General features: G+C 34.5%; 1 protein-coding gene across 1 annotated transcript in view; it reads left to right on the forward strand.

Moving 5' to 3' along the window:
* CNTNAP2 (contactin associated protein 2) overlaps window positions 1–17,971 on the forward strand; it is a 1,742,807-nt gene that overhangs the window by 355,827 nt on the left and 1,369,009 nt on the right. Inside the window, exon 4 of the mRNA XM_017502914.1 lies at window positions 6,951–7,098. Within this exon, the coding sequence (XP_017358403.1) occupies window positions 6,951–7,098 (148 nt within the window). The remainder of the gene's footprint in view (window positions 1–6,950; window positions 7,099–17,971) is intronic.

A 17,971-nucleotide genomic window follows, 5' to 3' on the forward strand; every position in this document is an offset into this window, starting at 1 on the left:
AATCTCAAGTGCAGAATATCTAAATCTTCACTAAGTATCTTTCCCTTCAAATATTGTTGTATTAGTCAATATTATGTCAGTTGCTCAGAAACAAATAAGGAAACAGATCAAATAATCCAAAGACCGTAGCAAGCTCTGGATTTAGATTCTCAAATGATGTCATCGCAGATGTGCTAACTGTCTTTCTCTGACATCCACTCCTTTGTAACAACAAAACAGCCAACAGAAACTCAGTGGGGACAGCACTTCCATTCCTGCAGCTTTGTTTGTTTCCTTCTCACTTGCCGTGCACCGCGAATCCCAGGATGGGGTAGGCGTCTCGCTGCTCTTCCACACCACTGTTCCAAACCCCTCCTCCCTAAACAACCGTACTCCTCTGAAGCACTTGTGATCATATTATCTATCATTTTGTATTTTATATTATGCTATTGTCTTCTACTATCCTCCTAGAAATTTCTCTTCACCCAGAGAGGGAGATTTTAGTGCCCTCAGTCTTAATAATCATATCAGGTATAGCTTTCTTGATTAAAACTCATCAATAGATTTCCTTCCACCACTCGTAACTGAAATCTGGAGCATGATCATCGTGTACAGGCCCTCCTCATTCTGTCCTTGACGTCTCCATCTTCTCCCCCGTTCATTCCTTCTCCACACTGTTGCAACCATACTGGATTCTTTGCTGCCCCCGCAAACAGGCACAGTATGCTCATGGCATTTGCCTTTCTGGCCGATGCGTAAATTATATATGTAATTGTATAATTATATGATTTACATATAAATCATATGTAACAATATGTACATATTAACATGTAACAGTGTCTTATATATCCAAAATATTCAAAAATATTGAATATATACATATTACATATTTATTTGGGTTAAGGAGTACATGTGAGGGTTTGTTAAATAGCTAAATTCTCATGTCACAGGGGTTTGTTATATGGTTTATTTCATCACCCAAGTATTAAGCTGAGTGCCCAATAGTTATCTTTTCTGCTTCTCTCCCTCCACTCTCCAGGATACCCCAGTATCTGTTATTTCCTTCTTGGTGTTCATAAGTTCTCACCATTTAGCTCCCATTTTTAAGTGAAAATATGTGGCATTTGATTTTCTGTTCCTGAACTAATTTGCTAAGGATAATAGACTCCAGCTCCATCTCATTCTTTTTCATTGCTGCATACTTTTCCATGGTGCACATATGTGTGTGTGTGTGTATGTGTGTGTGTGTGTGTATCACCACATTTTCTTTGTCTAGTCTGTCTTTGATGGGCATGTAGGTTGGTTTTACGTATTTGCTATTGTGAATAGTGCTCCAATGAACATTTGCATGCATGTGTCTTTATGGAAGAATGATTTATATTCCTCTGGGTATATTCTCAGTAATGAAACTGCTGGGTCAAATGGTGGTTCTGCTTTTAGCTCTTGAGGAATTGTTATACTGCTTTCCACAATGGTTGAATTAATTTCTACACTCACCAATAGTGCATTTCCTTTTTCTCCAAAGCCTAAATGTAAAATGCAAAATTATAAAAACTCTGGAAGACAATATAGCAATACCCACTTTGAACGTAGGAATGGGCAAATATTTCATACCGAAGACACGAAAAGCAATCACTAACACAACAAAAATTGACAAATGGGATCTAATTAAACTTAAGAGCTTCTGTACAGCAAACTAAACTATCAACAGAGTAAACAGACAGCCTACAGAATTGGAGAAAATATTTGCAAACTATACATCTGACAAAGGTCTAGTATACAGCATCTATGAGGAACTTAAACAAATTTACAAGAGAAAAACAACTCCGTTAAAAATTGGGCAAAGGACATAAACAGACATGTTTCAAAAGAAGACATGCATGTGGCCAACAAGCCTATGAAGAAAAGCTCACTATGTACTTTAATAATATAAATGCCATGAAAACTGCAACTCTGTCTACACTATTGATTTGAATAATATCTGCTACATGGAAGGTTCTCAAATATCTCCTGAGTGAATGAATGGTGGTTGAATAAATACATAAGTAAATGTGTGAATGGATCGTTTAGCAGAAGGGCTAAAACTGATTCTCATTGAGTTAGGTGTCTGCCTCTAGTAGTAGTGCATAGTGTGACTGCCTCTATAGCATCATATGGGTTAAGAGTGGATGTATTTATTTATTTATTTATTTTTGTCAAGAGTCTGGCTCTGTCACCTAGGCTGGAGTGCAGTGGCATGATCTGAGCTCACTGAAACTTCTGCCTCCTAGGTTCAAGTGATTCTCCTGCCTCAGGCTCCTAGGTGTCTGGGAGCCAGGCAGGCACCACCACACCTGGCTAATTTTTGTATTTTTAGTAGAGAGGGGGTTTTAGCATGTTGGCCAGGCTGGTCTCAAACTCCTGACCTCAAGTGATTTGCCTGCCTTGGTCTCCCAAAGTGCTGGGATTACAGGTGTGAGCCACCACATACAGCAAGAGTAGAATATTAAGAGTGAATTAAAAAAAAAAATCCAGATGCTGTTGCTCAAAGAAAAGAGATTGCTGAGCAGTTGAGCAATCGATATTCATCATATCATTCCCTCTTTCCCTTTTCTGTCACCAGTGCCTGTACACTAATATCTTGGAATAGGTTGGTTATATCTTCTACTTCCTTCTTTCAAAATGTTAATAATTCTTCTTTTGATATCAAATCTGTCTGTAATTTATTTATTGCCCATACCACCACATTCCTTGATGCTAATCTTCTTACTCCCAGTATGACTCCCCATTACCCTGGATCTCATCAATATGGCTTTTATAGTCATTTCTTAAAACAACAACAAAAACACATGCTATTTTACATTGTTTCTAATCAGACAGAAGCTGTTAAAACATTTATAATTTTTTTCAACATAAATACTTTCTCCCAGTCAGACTTATGTCTTTATTCCTATTCCTTGTTGCCTATATCTGAACACATTTGGTTCATGTTTTCAGAGAATCTACAATCTCAGTTGAAAAATTCATTTTACAAATAAGCTCATCAAATCTTTTCATGAGACACATAAAAGGGAAAGGGTTCTTTTTGTTAAGTCCTAGAGAGGTTACCCGAACAGAGCAAAAGTTCAGCATAACTATCTCTGGACTCTGGGTCTTATACTCTGGGTCTGAAATCCTCCTTTATGCCAACCTATTCTTCAGTGTATCCGATGCCCTTTCTCTCTTGTCTTTCAAACACCGCTCTGTCCTTCTATGCAGCTGAGCTCTAACTCTATAGAATTTGTCTGATTATGTAGCATTCACAGAACTCCAAATATAGGTAAAATTACTAGTTACATCATGCACTTCCATATTTCTTTTTAATGCTGCCCTTTGCAGTATTTTTTCAGATTTTATTTCAGGCCTCATGAGATTGTAAATATCTTAGGGACAGTGTTTCAGGAGAATTTTTGTGTTGCTTTTCTAAATATTTACATAAAACCTAGCAACATGCTAAGCATATAGTTAATTTTCCAGTTAAAATTGTTTGGTGTTTTTTGCTGAGCATTATTTAAGATCATAAATTTTAGATGAACCCATATCCAATTGTAGATTTAATTCAAGTGATTTTGGTAAAGGATTCTAATTGTTCTTGCATTTGAAGCAAAATTGGGTTCAGAGAACCAATAGAGATCTTAAAATATAGCCATGGTTTCATAGAATATGTAGATTTTTGGATTCTTTGTAAAACTAAAAGCTGGCTAGAAAAGTACCTACAAAGACAGAAAATGTATTTTTAGAAATGTTTTTTCCTGATGAAATTGTGTCAACAAGATTCAATGAGGATGCTCTGTTTAGTGTTAAAATTCAAGACCTACTGCTCAAATAGTTTTGTTTTATGAAGAATTACAGAAGGGTATGGCTATTTTTAAAAGGGAGTGGTAATATGCAGCTCACTGGAGAAATTCAGGAAGAGCACAGCAGGAATCATCACTGAAGAACATCTCAATTTTTAAAACATGTAATAGTTCATGTTATAGACTAAATATTATCCATTATGTAGATTGCTGGTACCATCTAACATTTATATAAAATTGTTTAAATGCAAAGGAAATCTTTTAATATACTTCTTGTAATTACTAGGCCTTACATTACACATTTTGTATTTTGGAGGGCAAGAATTTGACTGGGGAATGCAGGTTGAATAACAGATGTACAAACTTGCATTTGTGACGCTTGGATGAACTTAAGCCAGTGCCTTCAATTCCAAAGCTATTCTGTATTTTTTTATTGAAAGCATCTCTCCATCCTCCTGTCACCTACGTTAGGTATTTCTCCTAATGTTATCCCTCCCCAATCTCCCCAACCCCTGTTATACCTCCCCTAGCCCCCTACCCTACAACAGACCCCAGCATGTGATGTTCCCCTCCCTGTGTCCATGTGTTCTCATTGTTTAACAACCACTTATGAGTGAGAACATGTGGTGTTTGGTTTTCTGTTCTTCTCTCCATTTGCTGAGAATGATGGTTTCCAGATTCATCCATGTCCCTACAAAAGACATGAACTCATCATTTTTTATAGCTGCATAGTATTCCATGGTGTGTATATGTGCCACATTTTCCCTGTCCAGTCTATCATTGATGGGCATTTGGATTAGTTCCAGGTCTTTGCTATTGTAAACGGTGCGACTATGAACATACACGTGCATGTGTCTTTATAATAGGACGATTTATAATCCTTTGGGTATATACCCAGTAATGAGATTGCTGGGTCAAATGGAATTTCTATTTCTAGATTCCAGAGTCTAGAATCACCACACTGTCTTCCACAATGGTTGAACTAATTTATACTCCCACCAACAGTGTAAAAATATTCCTAGTTATCCACATATTCTCCAACATCTGTCGTCTCCAGATTTTTAATGATCGCCATTCTAACTGGTGTGAGTTGGTATCTCAATGTGGTTTTGATTTGCATTTCTCTAATGACCAGTGATGATGAGCATCTTTTTCATATGTTTGTTGGCCTCATGTATGTCTTCTTTTGAAAAGAGTCTGTTCATATCCTTCGCCCACTTTTGAATGGGGTTGTTTTTTTCTTGTAAATCTATTTTAGTTCTTTGTAGATTCTGGATCTTCGCCCTTTGTCAGATGGGTAGATTGCAAAACTTTTTTCCCATTCTGTTGGTTGCCAGTTCATTCTAATGATTGCTTCTTTTGCTGTGCAGAAGCTCTTAAGTTTAATTAGGTCCCATTTGTCTATTTTGGCTTTTGTTGTCAATGCTTTTGGTGTTTTAGTCATGAAGTCCTTGCCTATACCTATGTCCTGAATGGTATTGCCTAGGTTTTCTTCTGGGATTTTTATGATGTTAGGTCTTATGTTTAAATCTTCAATCCATCTGGAATTAATTTTAGTGTAAGGTGTCAGGAAGGGATCCAGTTTCAGCTTTCTGCACATGGCTAGCCAGTTTTCCCAACACCGTTTATTAAACAGGGAAGCCTTTCCCCATTGTTTGTTGTTGTCAGTTTTGTCAAAAATCAGATGGTTGTAGGTGTGTGGTGTTACTTCTGAGGCCTCTGTTCTGTTCCATTGGTTTATATCTCTGTTTTGGTGCCAGTACCATGCTGTTTTGATTACTGTAGCCCATGGCATGTGTGTAGCTATGCAACAGTTCTGCAGGGTCTATGCATGTACCCCAGAACTTAAAGTAAAATATAAATAAAAATAAAAAAATAAGAAACTAAAATAAAAGATACAAGACACTGTAGGGAAGAAAAAAAAAAGAAGAACATCTCTCTTTCTTAATTTTGTATTAGTTGTCTAACTTTAAAAAATAATTATTAGAGTTGATTTTTTTTTTTTTTTTGAGACAAAACTCCTGGTTTTAGATAGAAGCAAATTCAATCCTCAGGTGAAGAAGACAACATAATATATTAACAATGTAATATAATGCTGGTGTTGCATCTTTTCATTATTTAAAAAATAATTTTAAAAATTTCTATTTGTATGATTTTAAGATAAATAAATCTAAAAGAGAATATCTTCTAAAAGATAATGCTAAAACCTGAAGTTATCTATTATAGGGACATTTAGAATGAATATATGAAGTCGAAACTGCTCATGTTAAAAATAGCACAAGCTTTCATTTATTTGAATTATATCTTCTAAAATATAATAGCTTCTTTCTTTAAATCCTCCTTGAATTATAACTTTCTACTGACATTTTCCTTTTTATCAGATGATAATTTTTTTGAGTTGAGCCTATGGTTTCACACATCCCTGAATATCCCATATTATCTTGTTCTAACTTATTATGAAATGGATAGTTTGTAAATCCTTGTTGAAATATTGTTATGTATGGCCCCTGCCCCTTAAAATCCACATGTTCTCCATTGGGGGAAAAAAAGACAATGTGAACTTTCAATATCAGATAAAATTCATGAATAATTATTCTTTTGACAGAATCTTTTACAATGAGAAAAACTGAACATGTTTCTCATCCATTGAACAAATTCTCTAAATCTGCCTACTCCAATAAAAGGTAGAAAACCTGACCTCTTCACAACGTGTTCAATTGTTCTTATCTCACTAGTGTGGAAATGTTATCTTTAAATTTCTAATGGTTTAATGGGAGAAAATGTGGAGGAGAATTTTAGAAAGCAAAACATAAGGCTTGATTCTATAAAAAGCATTTATTGTATAAATTAAGTGCAGAATGTTAGAACTCATTTAAATGTGTATGGAACACAACAGTAGGTGCCATATAGTCTTTCATTCTTTTAACATGTATTTACACCCGTGAAAGGACCCATAGAAAATCTGACCAGTTTTCCATTTAAAAATGGACTTATTTTCAGATTTATAGTAGGGAAGTCATTTTCTTCAAATTATTTATGGTGTAAGAAATTGCAAGCCCTACCATTGGATAAGATTTGTGTTTATTCTATCCTATAGAGAACGTGATTGTTTCTAAAGTATTTTTCCCAATTTTTGAGATACCGTTTCTTTTCCAGGCGTTTCCTGGAAACATTAACTCTGATGGTGTGGTCCGCCATGAATTACAGCATCCAATTATCGCCCGCTATGTGCGCATGGTGCCTCTGGATTGGAACGGAGAAGGCCGCATTGGGCTCAGAATTGAACTTTATGGCTGTTCTTACTGTGGGTACCACATTGTTTAAATTTGTGGCAGGTTTCGTTATCTTTATTTAAATAGTAAGCTGTTTTATTTTTAATTATATAACATTACTTGCTCTGACAACAAACTACCTTCTCATTGATATATATATATGTACATATGTGTATATATATATATATATATATAATAAAAGGTTGTTTTATTTGTATGTTATAACTGTATATTGTAAATACACACAGTAACTAAGAGACATGTCACTATGCCTTAATTATACTTTAGGTTGAAGATCTGGAAAGTTTTTTTGCTCAATAGACTAAAATTATAAAGCTTATTAATAAAATTGCCCAGTCTTATGAAATATTTAAAAAGGAGAAAACTATATTGTTTTCTATATATTTGGGTCTTTTTTTTCTGAGATGGAGTCTTGCTTTGTCACTCAGACTGGGGTGCAGTGGCACCATCTTGGTTCATTGCAACCTCCACCTCTCAGTCAAGCAATTCTCCTGCCGCAGCCTCCTAAGTAGCTGGGACTACAGGCATGTACCACGACGCCAGGCTAATTTTTGTATTTTTTTTTTAGTAGAGACGAGGTTTTACCATGTTGGCCAGGATGGTCTCGATCTCTTGACCTTGTGATCCACCCACCTTAGATTACCAAAGTGCTGTGATTACAGGCGTGAGCCACTGCCCCCAAGCTATTTGGGTCTTTATGATGTGTTTTCAAACATTTCGAAGAAGTTCCTTCCAGTTTACCAAATGTCTCTTTTAAGTTATGCCTCTTCTTATATTAAAGCCAACCACTGGGTTTTAAAGTTAACGACGTTTTCTCAATCAAATGTAATTGATTTTTTCAAATCTATTTGGTCATCTAAAGAGATTATTATCCCTTAAACATATGTTAAATCTCTCTTGTTATTTCTTTAGTACATTAGGCATATAACTAAGGATTCCAACATCTGGATTTTAGGGGATTATAATTCTTCTACCTATTGTCTTGCTCATTTTTGCTAATGGTACTTGTTTTCTCCTACTCCTCTTCCTCCCTCTTTTTCTTCTTACCCTCTTTGCCTGTCTGTCCTTTTTATCCTTATCTTATGCTTATTCACATTCTTTACTGTGACCTCAATTTCGTTAAAATTTTATCTGTGGAACTTTGTTTGATGGTCAAGGTTGATGGTAGATTCTTCTTGAGAGGATTTATCTTTGCTTATTCACTTCTGCAAAGGCAATACCAACACAGAACTGCTTTAAAGACTGTCTTCAGTTGTTGTGGTTGTTTCTTTTTGAGACTACTAGATAGTATAAATTTAATCTACGAACACATGACTTGCAAACATTGGCTTCAAAATATGAATTCCCTATAAAATATATTTTCCTCTTTTCCAGAAATTTTTCTTCCTGATCTTACAATTGCCTGAGAGCAAGGCTGCTGGGTAGAACAAGGAGGGGAATTGGTTCCTCTATGTTTTGCAAAAAGTCTCTTATTAGCCCCTTTCCTACTCATTCCTATAAACCCACAGAAATGAGTTCACTCTAAGTGGAAATTTCAAATGTCCCTGTTAGAAAAGCTTTCTAAAATGCACTAGACACATAGTATTTTATATTAAAGAATATATGTAGCTTTCACCTCTGTTTGAGCTTATTAACAGAAATTGGTAAAAATATTAGCTATAATAATGCCCAAATACTGTCTTATTAATTCACTGGCAACAGTGTTATGTGCAAACTACAAAAAAGGGGTTATGGAAATCATTGAAAAATTCTCAAATACCGTTTATTTGTTTACCACTTTATTATAGCAGATGTTCACACACACTCTAGCTCTCAGCATAGAATCATGATGGGAAGGCCAGAACAAAATGTGATATTTTTGTCACCATCACAAAGTTTGTTAAGAGCCATGTTTAGCTTTAGTAAACACATACATGCATATATATGTGGCATATATACATAAATGTATACACATACGTATATATACACACATACACATATATGGATGTGACATCCTTCATGGAAACTATGATGTGTATGTGTAATTTAGAAATACATATATATGTATTTACTAAATACATACATACATATATATGACATCCTTTATGGAAACTATAGTGTATACACACACACACACACACACATATATATACACATATATATATGACATCCTTCATGGAAACCATGATGATGTGTGTATGTATGTGTGTGTGTGTGTATACATTATAGTTTCCATGAAGGATGTCATGTATATGTATGTATGTATTTAGCGAATACATATATATGTATTAAATACACACACACACACACACACACACATATATGTGACATCCTTCATGGAAACTAGGATGTGTGTGTGTGTGTGTGTGTGTGTATATATATGTATACACACACATTGTATGTATACACACACGTATATATGTATACATACACATAGTTTCCATGAAGAATATCACATATATATGTGTGTGTATGTGTGTGTATATATATATATGCATATATTTGTGTGTGTATATATATATACTTATATATGTATATATGTGCATATATATGCACATATATATGTATATATATACATGTGCATACACACACACACACACACACACACACAATGTGACATCCTTCATGGAAACTATAATGTGTATGTGCAATTCAGTAATACATATATATGTAGTTACTAAATACATACACACACACACACACACACACACACGTGACATTCTTCATGGAAACTGTGATGGATGTGTATGTGCAATTTATTTTAACAGCAATTATTAATGAGCAGTTGTCATGTGTGATAAAATATATTAAATGGTAGCATTAACACAGTGGATGAGAAAGCCATGATCTTTGAGGGAGATTAAGTGGGACAAATAATTTAATAGAGTTAATCATAATAAAAATAGTAAACATTAAAATTTACCCAAAAGCACGTGGCCTGAGTGATAGATCTGAAAGGGAAACCAGGTCGTCTTGTGCCAAAGGTCACTAGCACTGTTCTGTTTTAATCCCAACAAAAGTAGCATCCACCTGACCATCCACAGTTCAACAGAAACATTATATCAACACACCACAACCACTGATCAGGCTTTCTCCCAGTTACTGCAACTCCTTAAATGTAAACATTCACCTAATTTGTATCACCATAGATTCGTTCTTTTTTTAAAATAATTTCATACTGATGGAGTCATAAAAGATGCATTATTTTACACCTAACTTCTTTAGCTAAAAATCATATTTCTGAGAATTATCCATGCTGATATTAGAGATATTAGTTTATTTTCCTCAATTTTATTCTATCATATGGATATTCTACAATCGCTTGTTTATTTCATGCTGATGAACATTCGAGTTATTTCTAGTTTTTGGCTATTTCTATAGAATTACCAACAAGGTTTCTGATGAGCATAGACCTGGGGGTGGTAATAATAAGCTAGCAAATACCTGTGTTCACCTTTGGCCAATAACAACACAAATTTTTCTAAATTGGTTATATCAATTTAAAGTCTCCAAGATAATAAACTAGAGATTCTGATGCTTACAAATTAAGATATTTAGTATTGCTTTAAAGTTTTAGCCACTATGGTGAGTGTTTTTCTTATCTGATTTTAGTTTTAATGAGTTTTCTTCTGATTTTTAAAAAACGTTATGCTTATTTGTCATATGCATACCTTGTTTTTTTCAAGTGTTTGTTCAAGAATCTTGTTCATATTTCTATGGGTTCCCATTTATCTATCCATCAATCATCCACTTGATTGGTTTAAATAGTTTTTACAAGCAACTTTCTTTTTCATTCTCATTACAATCACTAGACACATATTTCATTTTTGAGGTGACTTTCTTCAACAATAGTAATTTTAAAGCAAACATTGTCAATGAGGTTACTTAAGAGTCCACAGGTGTGGACTTAAACTGTGACGACATATAATTGTTACAAGTAGATTTATAAAGTTGTGAGTTTGTGCCATCATGGGCTTTTCCAAGGAAAAATAACCGAAGCAAATCAGGAAGCCAGACTTTTCTACTGTATAAGCCCCTTTAGGGGGGAAATCACATAGCTTTGGGAAACTGTATTAACATTTATGATGTTAATACTTCCAGTGGAGTAACATGGCAACATAAATAAAATTAAAATAAAAAAAAATAGCATTTCAGTTGGATGTAGTCGGTTGGGTAATGGCCCCTCATAACATAAAGACGTCATTCTTGCAAGCTGTAAGTGTGTAAGTATTTGTAGATGTGACTAAATTAACCATCATGGCAGGGAGAGAAGATTTTACATTAGCCACGTGAACACTAAGTGCAATCGCATGTGTCATTATCAGAGGTAGCCAGGGGGAGATTTCACAGATGGGAAAGGAGGAGTGAATGTGAACACCTTGCATCCAGAGACTGGAGTGATATGGTGGTAAGCCAAGAAATGCTAGCAGTTACCAGGAATGGGAAAGCAAAGAGACAGACTTTCTCTGGAGGGAGTGTGATCTTGCTAACACATTGATTTCACTCAGTGACACTGATTTGGAACTTCCGACCTCCAAAGCTGTGAAAGAACACATTTCTGTTATTTTAAGCCATCAAGTTTGTGATAATCTGTTATAACAACATGAAACTAATACAAGATTCAAGATATTTTAGAAAATAAGAGATAAAAATAGGCCTGAGCAATGTTCTCTGACAGAACTTTGTACGAAGATGTAGATGTTATCAGCATGTTCTAGCCACTATCTACATGTGGTTGCTAGCATGTGAAATGTAGCTAAGACAACCGTGGAACTAAATCTTTAATTTGATTTAATTTTTAATTCATTTGAATTCAAATTTAAATAATGTGACTACTGGCTACCATATTGGACAGTGCAGCTTAGAGGAAACAAAACATCTCACTATTTTTCTTTCATGTCTTTTTATAACATAAAGGGCCTAGACAAGTTACTTTTTAAATGTCAGTCTCTATTCTTTTTTCTTAGTTTGGAAAATAAAACTTTAATCATCCTAAAAACTGTCTTTACTGTCAAAAATATAATGACCAGTTGTCTTATTAACCCCACAGTCTTAGTCTGCTTTGTGTTACTATAGCTAAATATCTGACACTGGGTAATCTATAAAGAACATATATATATATATATTTCTTACAGTTCTGGAGGCTGTGGAGCTCAAGGTCAAGTGATGTGTATCTGGCGAGGGCCTTCTTTTTGCATCATATCGTAACAGAAAACAGAGCTCTCACGACCTATTCGTGTCTTAAAAGTCCCATCTCTCAACATTGTTGCATTGGTGATTCAATTTCCAAAACATGAACTTTTTTTTAACTTTCTTTTAAATTTATTTATTATACTTGGGGTTCTGGGGTATACATGCAGATCATGCAGGATTGTTACGTAGGTATACACGTGTCATGGTGGTGGTTTGCTGCATCCATTGCCCTGTTATCTACACCATTCTAATGGTATCCCTCCCCTATCTCCCCACCCCCTGCTATTTCCTCCCAACCCCCGCACTCCCCAGGTCCTGGTGTATGATATTCCCCTCGCTGTGTCCGTGCGTTCTCATTGTTCAACACCCACTTATGAGTGAGAACATGTGGTATTTAGTTTTCTGTTCTTGTGTCAGTTTGCTGAGAATGATGGTTTCTAGTTTCATCCATGTCCCTGCTTCCTCACACCTTATACAAAAATTAGCTCTAGAAGGATTAAAATATTGACCTTGAAGGACACTTCATACCATAGCATACAACAAATGTGCAGAGAAGATTGTTTTTCATTTATTATTTTTGAAGAATGCAAATTACATTTATCTCTTTTCTAAGAAAAATATACATGTCTATATTGAAAATATGTATATGTTAAACATATTGGGTATGGAACACTTTCTAAAAGTTACTCAGGTGTAAATTTCCTATACTAGAATTCAAACTAGAATGAGCCATTAGAAGACAATACTCTGTGTTCTTGAACTTAGTGAACTGTTGTCTCAAGAGCTTTCTTTTGATTTTTCAGTGAGAAAAGGAATCATATAACTTTCAGTGGGGAAAGGTAGATCAGATACAGCCCCCCATTTTGCCCTCCTAGAGAATAGCAGTGCTGTGTACTCCAGAGTCTCAGCAAGGAGAAATATGGTTTTGATCATGCCTGTGGAGGAGAGATGAATTCTCTAATCTGTCTGGAAATTCCTGAGAGGGTATATCTGGGAATCTATCTGAAACCTGCAAGTGAGGGATTGGGACTTCTTTTACTGCAGAGTTTCCCATGAAACTACATGGAGAGAAATCATAATATGAGAACTGTTTCTGTTTGACGGTGTGTCTATTGTCATTCCCCTTGTGTCTGTCATCTTTCTTCTGTGCGGTTCCTCCATGATCACTTTGTCATCTGAGAAATTAGGTACTTCTCAAGGTTGATATAAGACGCTGAGTCTATTCCAGGTGGAGAAGTTTAGTTCCAGGCCACTGCTTTGAAGCCTTTAGGGCTTCTATTGTTCCTATTTCCTGACTTGTCTTGAATATAATGTGAATTCCAATTTCAATACATCTAAACTCATTTTAAATCATTGTGTTTCCTCTACATTTGGTTTTCCCTCAAGTTTAGCTGAAACAAGTGCATGCAGTTATTTTTAAAACTTAGCGATATGTCCCATGCCGTTTGATTCAGTAAGCTTCCTCCCACAGCACAGACACTAATCTTCTTACGAGATACCAGCGTTCATAAAGCAAAAGGAAGAGCTCTCAGATTAATAATTTCAAAAAATCATTTATGGCTGCATTACTCAAACATTCATTTTAAAAAGCCAAACACAGTGTATTGATTAAAGTGGAGAGGGTTTTTGATGGCAAATAATTAGCTTTTAGCCACAGTCCTCCTAAAAGTAAGGACAGCACCTGGGGAAACTAAAGTACACACAGCGAAAGTAATTTCTATATAGGATTTTAATTTGGATGAATAAGTAATAAAACCTCTATGTCAACCAATGCAAATCATGGTGTAAAATCGGTGCTGCCTGAGAAAAAAAGAAAACATATCAGGAAAAGTCAGATACCAATAAATAAAAGACAGTGTTTGGTCCTTTTCATGCTGTGTTGATGGCACATCTGCATCTCTAATGAGAATACCCTCTTATAGGGAGACAGACTAACTTGCCTCACTGTCATTTTGCCCAGGCAGGAGATGCTGCCATGTACATATATGTTAGTTTCCTAGGGTCTCCATAAAATATTTCTGCAATCTTACGGCAAAGCTTAAGACAATGGAGAGGTATTCTGTCTTGGTTCTGGAGGGCACAGTTTGAAGTCAAGGTGTTAGCAAGGTAAGTTCCTTCTGGAAGCTTGTAGAGAGAAACAGTTCCATGTGCCTCTCCCAGCCTCTGGTGGCCAGCAGTCCCGGTGTTTCTTGTTGCTACCTCATTTCATTCTCTGCCTTTGGGTTCATGTTCGTATAACCTTCTTCCCTTCTGTCTGTATCTCTGCTTCTTCACGTAGCCTTCTTGTAAAGACACCGGTTATTGCAATTGAGATCTACCCTAAACCGGGATGACTTTATCTTAACAAGTTATATCCACAAAGATGCAATTTTTGAAATAAGGCCACATTTTGAGGTTCTGAGTAGACATAGACTTTGGGAAACACTATTCAACACAGTATAATATATATGTGTGTGTGTATGTATATATATGTTATATACATTATATATGTTACATATAATAATATATATATATTCATTAAAATCATTCATAATTTATGCTTACATCAGTTTAAGTGAGCAAAAAAAAATCAGTTCTGGAAGTCAACCTGTGTTTTCCTGCTTAAATGAGATGTTTAATTCTGTATCATATAGAAGCATCCCGGATACTCATATTTTGTGTTTATAATGTCTTCAATTTATTCAATGAATGTGTATTGTATTCAGGCATTTAGAAAAAACCTAAAGCACAGACCCTGCCCTCAGGGAGGCTAATTTTTGGCAGAATAAAGAATAAGTAAGCAGTTTAAATACTGTATGATAAATGTTATGACCAAGAAGGAAGCCTGGCCTATGTTGATTAATGAAATAAGATTTCACTAAGAAGCAACAGAAATTAGGGGTAAAGGAGCATTCAAGACAATAACTGACGTTTTCAAAAACATAGAAACAGAGAGGTGAGAACATAATTTATTTCATATTTGGAGTTTTTAGTTAGTAACATAAGTCTCATTTCAGTGTACATATATATATATATAGATTATTATGTTGCTTAGAAGATCAATATATTTGTGACAGATTTCTTAATCTTACTAACATTGAACTATACTAATTTTAAAGCATTTGCCAATTTTAAATTTTAAGTGCAAATCTGATCATATTATATCTGGGCCAACTATCGGTAATGACACTACATTGCCTATAAAGTCCAAGCTGTTGGTTTGAAATTTAATTTCTCCCTACCCACCGACTACCTCTGTAGTCTTAAATCCTGTCATTTCCATGTTGTGATTTATGCTCCAAATATGAAATCAAGCTATATTTCCAAATACATGTGACCTGCTTCTTTAACATGCATTCATTTTAGATAGTTTATCTAACCAAAATATCCTCCCCATCATCCTTTACCTACCCAATCTTTTCTATCTTCCAAGATTCAGTTGCAATGCGATCTTTAATAAGAATGCTCTGAATTTCTAGAATGAGTCACTTGTTTATTTTCATAGGAATATTTTTCAGGTATCATATATCATTATATTATATGAATATTTCCAATGTAATATTTAACAAAATAATTCAAAATCAAGTCAACTGTAAGACACTGGTAGGAGGAGGCAGCAAGTATCACCTTACTCAGCACTGGCATCCCCTTAAGTGGCAGGCTCCTAGTACACAATAAATGTTTGCTGAAGTGCACTGACATCAAATATAAATGATGTAGACATAATTTATTCCCTCAGTGAAAACTGATTACTATTTGAAGCTGTATAGATTCTTTTATTGGTGAAACAGGGTATGATTCCATTGTATCACATTGACCAGTATTCTAGGGGGCCTACAAAATATTGAAATAATTGCCAAATTAAATATGATAATAGATGTTCTATATACATCAAATAACTCATTTTTTTCTAATTTAAATGTTTGTATGACTTGTATTATTGCTTCTGGTTATTATTTTAAACCACAATTTTATGAGGCTGCTTCATGGATTATGTATATGTGGTTGCTTATAATCAAAGGAAAAAAACTACTCAAGATCCAGATAAACATGAAAATAAAAGTAATTTAACATAAAAATAGATTTAACAGATATCACTGCCAAGTTATACAAGGTAAACTAGTAATTAAAGAGGTAATTAAAATTGTCATTTGGTATATGATATATGGTAGATATGCTGTGTTTCTAAGTTTTCATGTTATTAGGTTTAAAAAAATATTGTATGTTGTAACCAGAAATGTTCTTGCCATTAAGAAATCTGGAACTTAGATTTGAGCATATGTACTATTCTTTAATGCTTTTAAGAATAGTTTGTGTATCAAACTAGAATTGGAGTTCTTTGTAATAGACAATTTTTGTATATCTAATTGTGGCTCACCTTGGTGGTGATAATGCAGCAATGATAAATGATAAATCCTCCTTGTAGCAGTCTGATCGTTTTTAGATGGTTAAAAACATATATACTGGATCATTTGTGTTATAATCTTTATGTATGTCAGCAATGTCAGCTTAAAGGTATAGAGAGGAAAACATAATAAGGTATTATCTTATCATTTTATATGACTGTACAAGTCAGATACTCAGTGGATCTTATTCTTGAATTATTATTTGAGAGGGACATTTGAAATGAACAAATTTAAAACATGGAAAAATATATTGTCATTTTTTATTCTATGGAGATACATGCTATCAGTATTTAATTGTTTTTTTCTAATGTAATTTGTTTACTTGGTGAGCCTACCTTTATATTTAGGAACAGGACAGTTACAATTGGCAGCTAGTTTATATTTTGGAGAACTATTTAATATGTCGCTGATACAGAGTTAGAGTCACATCTATTCCCATAAAATCTAAATTTAAGTTTATTCTCAAGAACTTTCAAAGTTAAACTGACATATAAAATCAACAGTGTTGCTATAAAAGCAAATTAAAATTTCTGGTAGAGAGTAGCATGCCATTAGACCTATGTCTGTCATTCTGAAATATGAATAACAGTATACTTCCTAGAATAAGAGAGGATACATTTTTACTATACACATTAAGAAAAATTTGTCATAAAATAATTTCCCAAGAAATGTAAACATATTAAAATAAAAGTATACACACACATTTTGGTACCTGGTTGAAGAGAAGAATAAGGTAATGAAAGAGAACTATGTTTCACTGTGGTTTATAAATAAGATATTTTGATTACTACAAAGAGGAACCATATGTATACTTTATAAGAACTTCAAAGCTGAAAAGTTCCCAAGAGACCATCCTGCTCAATCCCTTATTTTACTAATGAGGAAACCAAAATCCACAGAGTTATGTGACTTGCATAAGTGAATTAATTGCAGACCTAGAAATCCTGTATAACAATCTAGAGCATAGCTTCCTCTCTGACAGTTAATATCTCTCTCCTGTGGTTAATTCTTTTTTTCTTCTTTATCTACAAGGGCTTTTTATAATATTAGCTGTGGCCCACAGAAAATATAATTTTGTGGATTCTAATGACCATAGAAGTGGTTTGGCTCATCAGTTTTCACCATAACAATATGTAGGAGATACCCAGTGAGAAAAATATATCCATAGTACTGTGCATTCCACATGTGCAGAAGAAAAATTTAAATGACTAACCATTTAATGTATTCATTGAAGAACAGCTTGCAAATGAACATAACTCAAGCTTTAATTGCATTTTGGTGCAGAAAGTTCATCAATACAACTTAGTATATTTTCTCAGGTAGCCCT

Source organism: Cebus imitator, unplaced genomic scaffold, assembly GCF_001604975.1.
Source record: "Cebus imitator isolate Cc_AM_T3 unplaced genomic scaffold, Cebus_imitator-1.0 Scaffold304, whole genome shotgun sequence".
Classification (NCBI taxonomy): Eukaryota; Metazoa; Chordata; class Mammalia; order Primates; family Cebidae; genus Cebus; species Cebus imitator.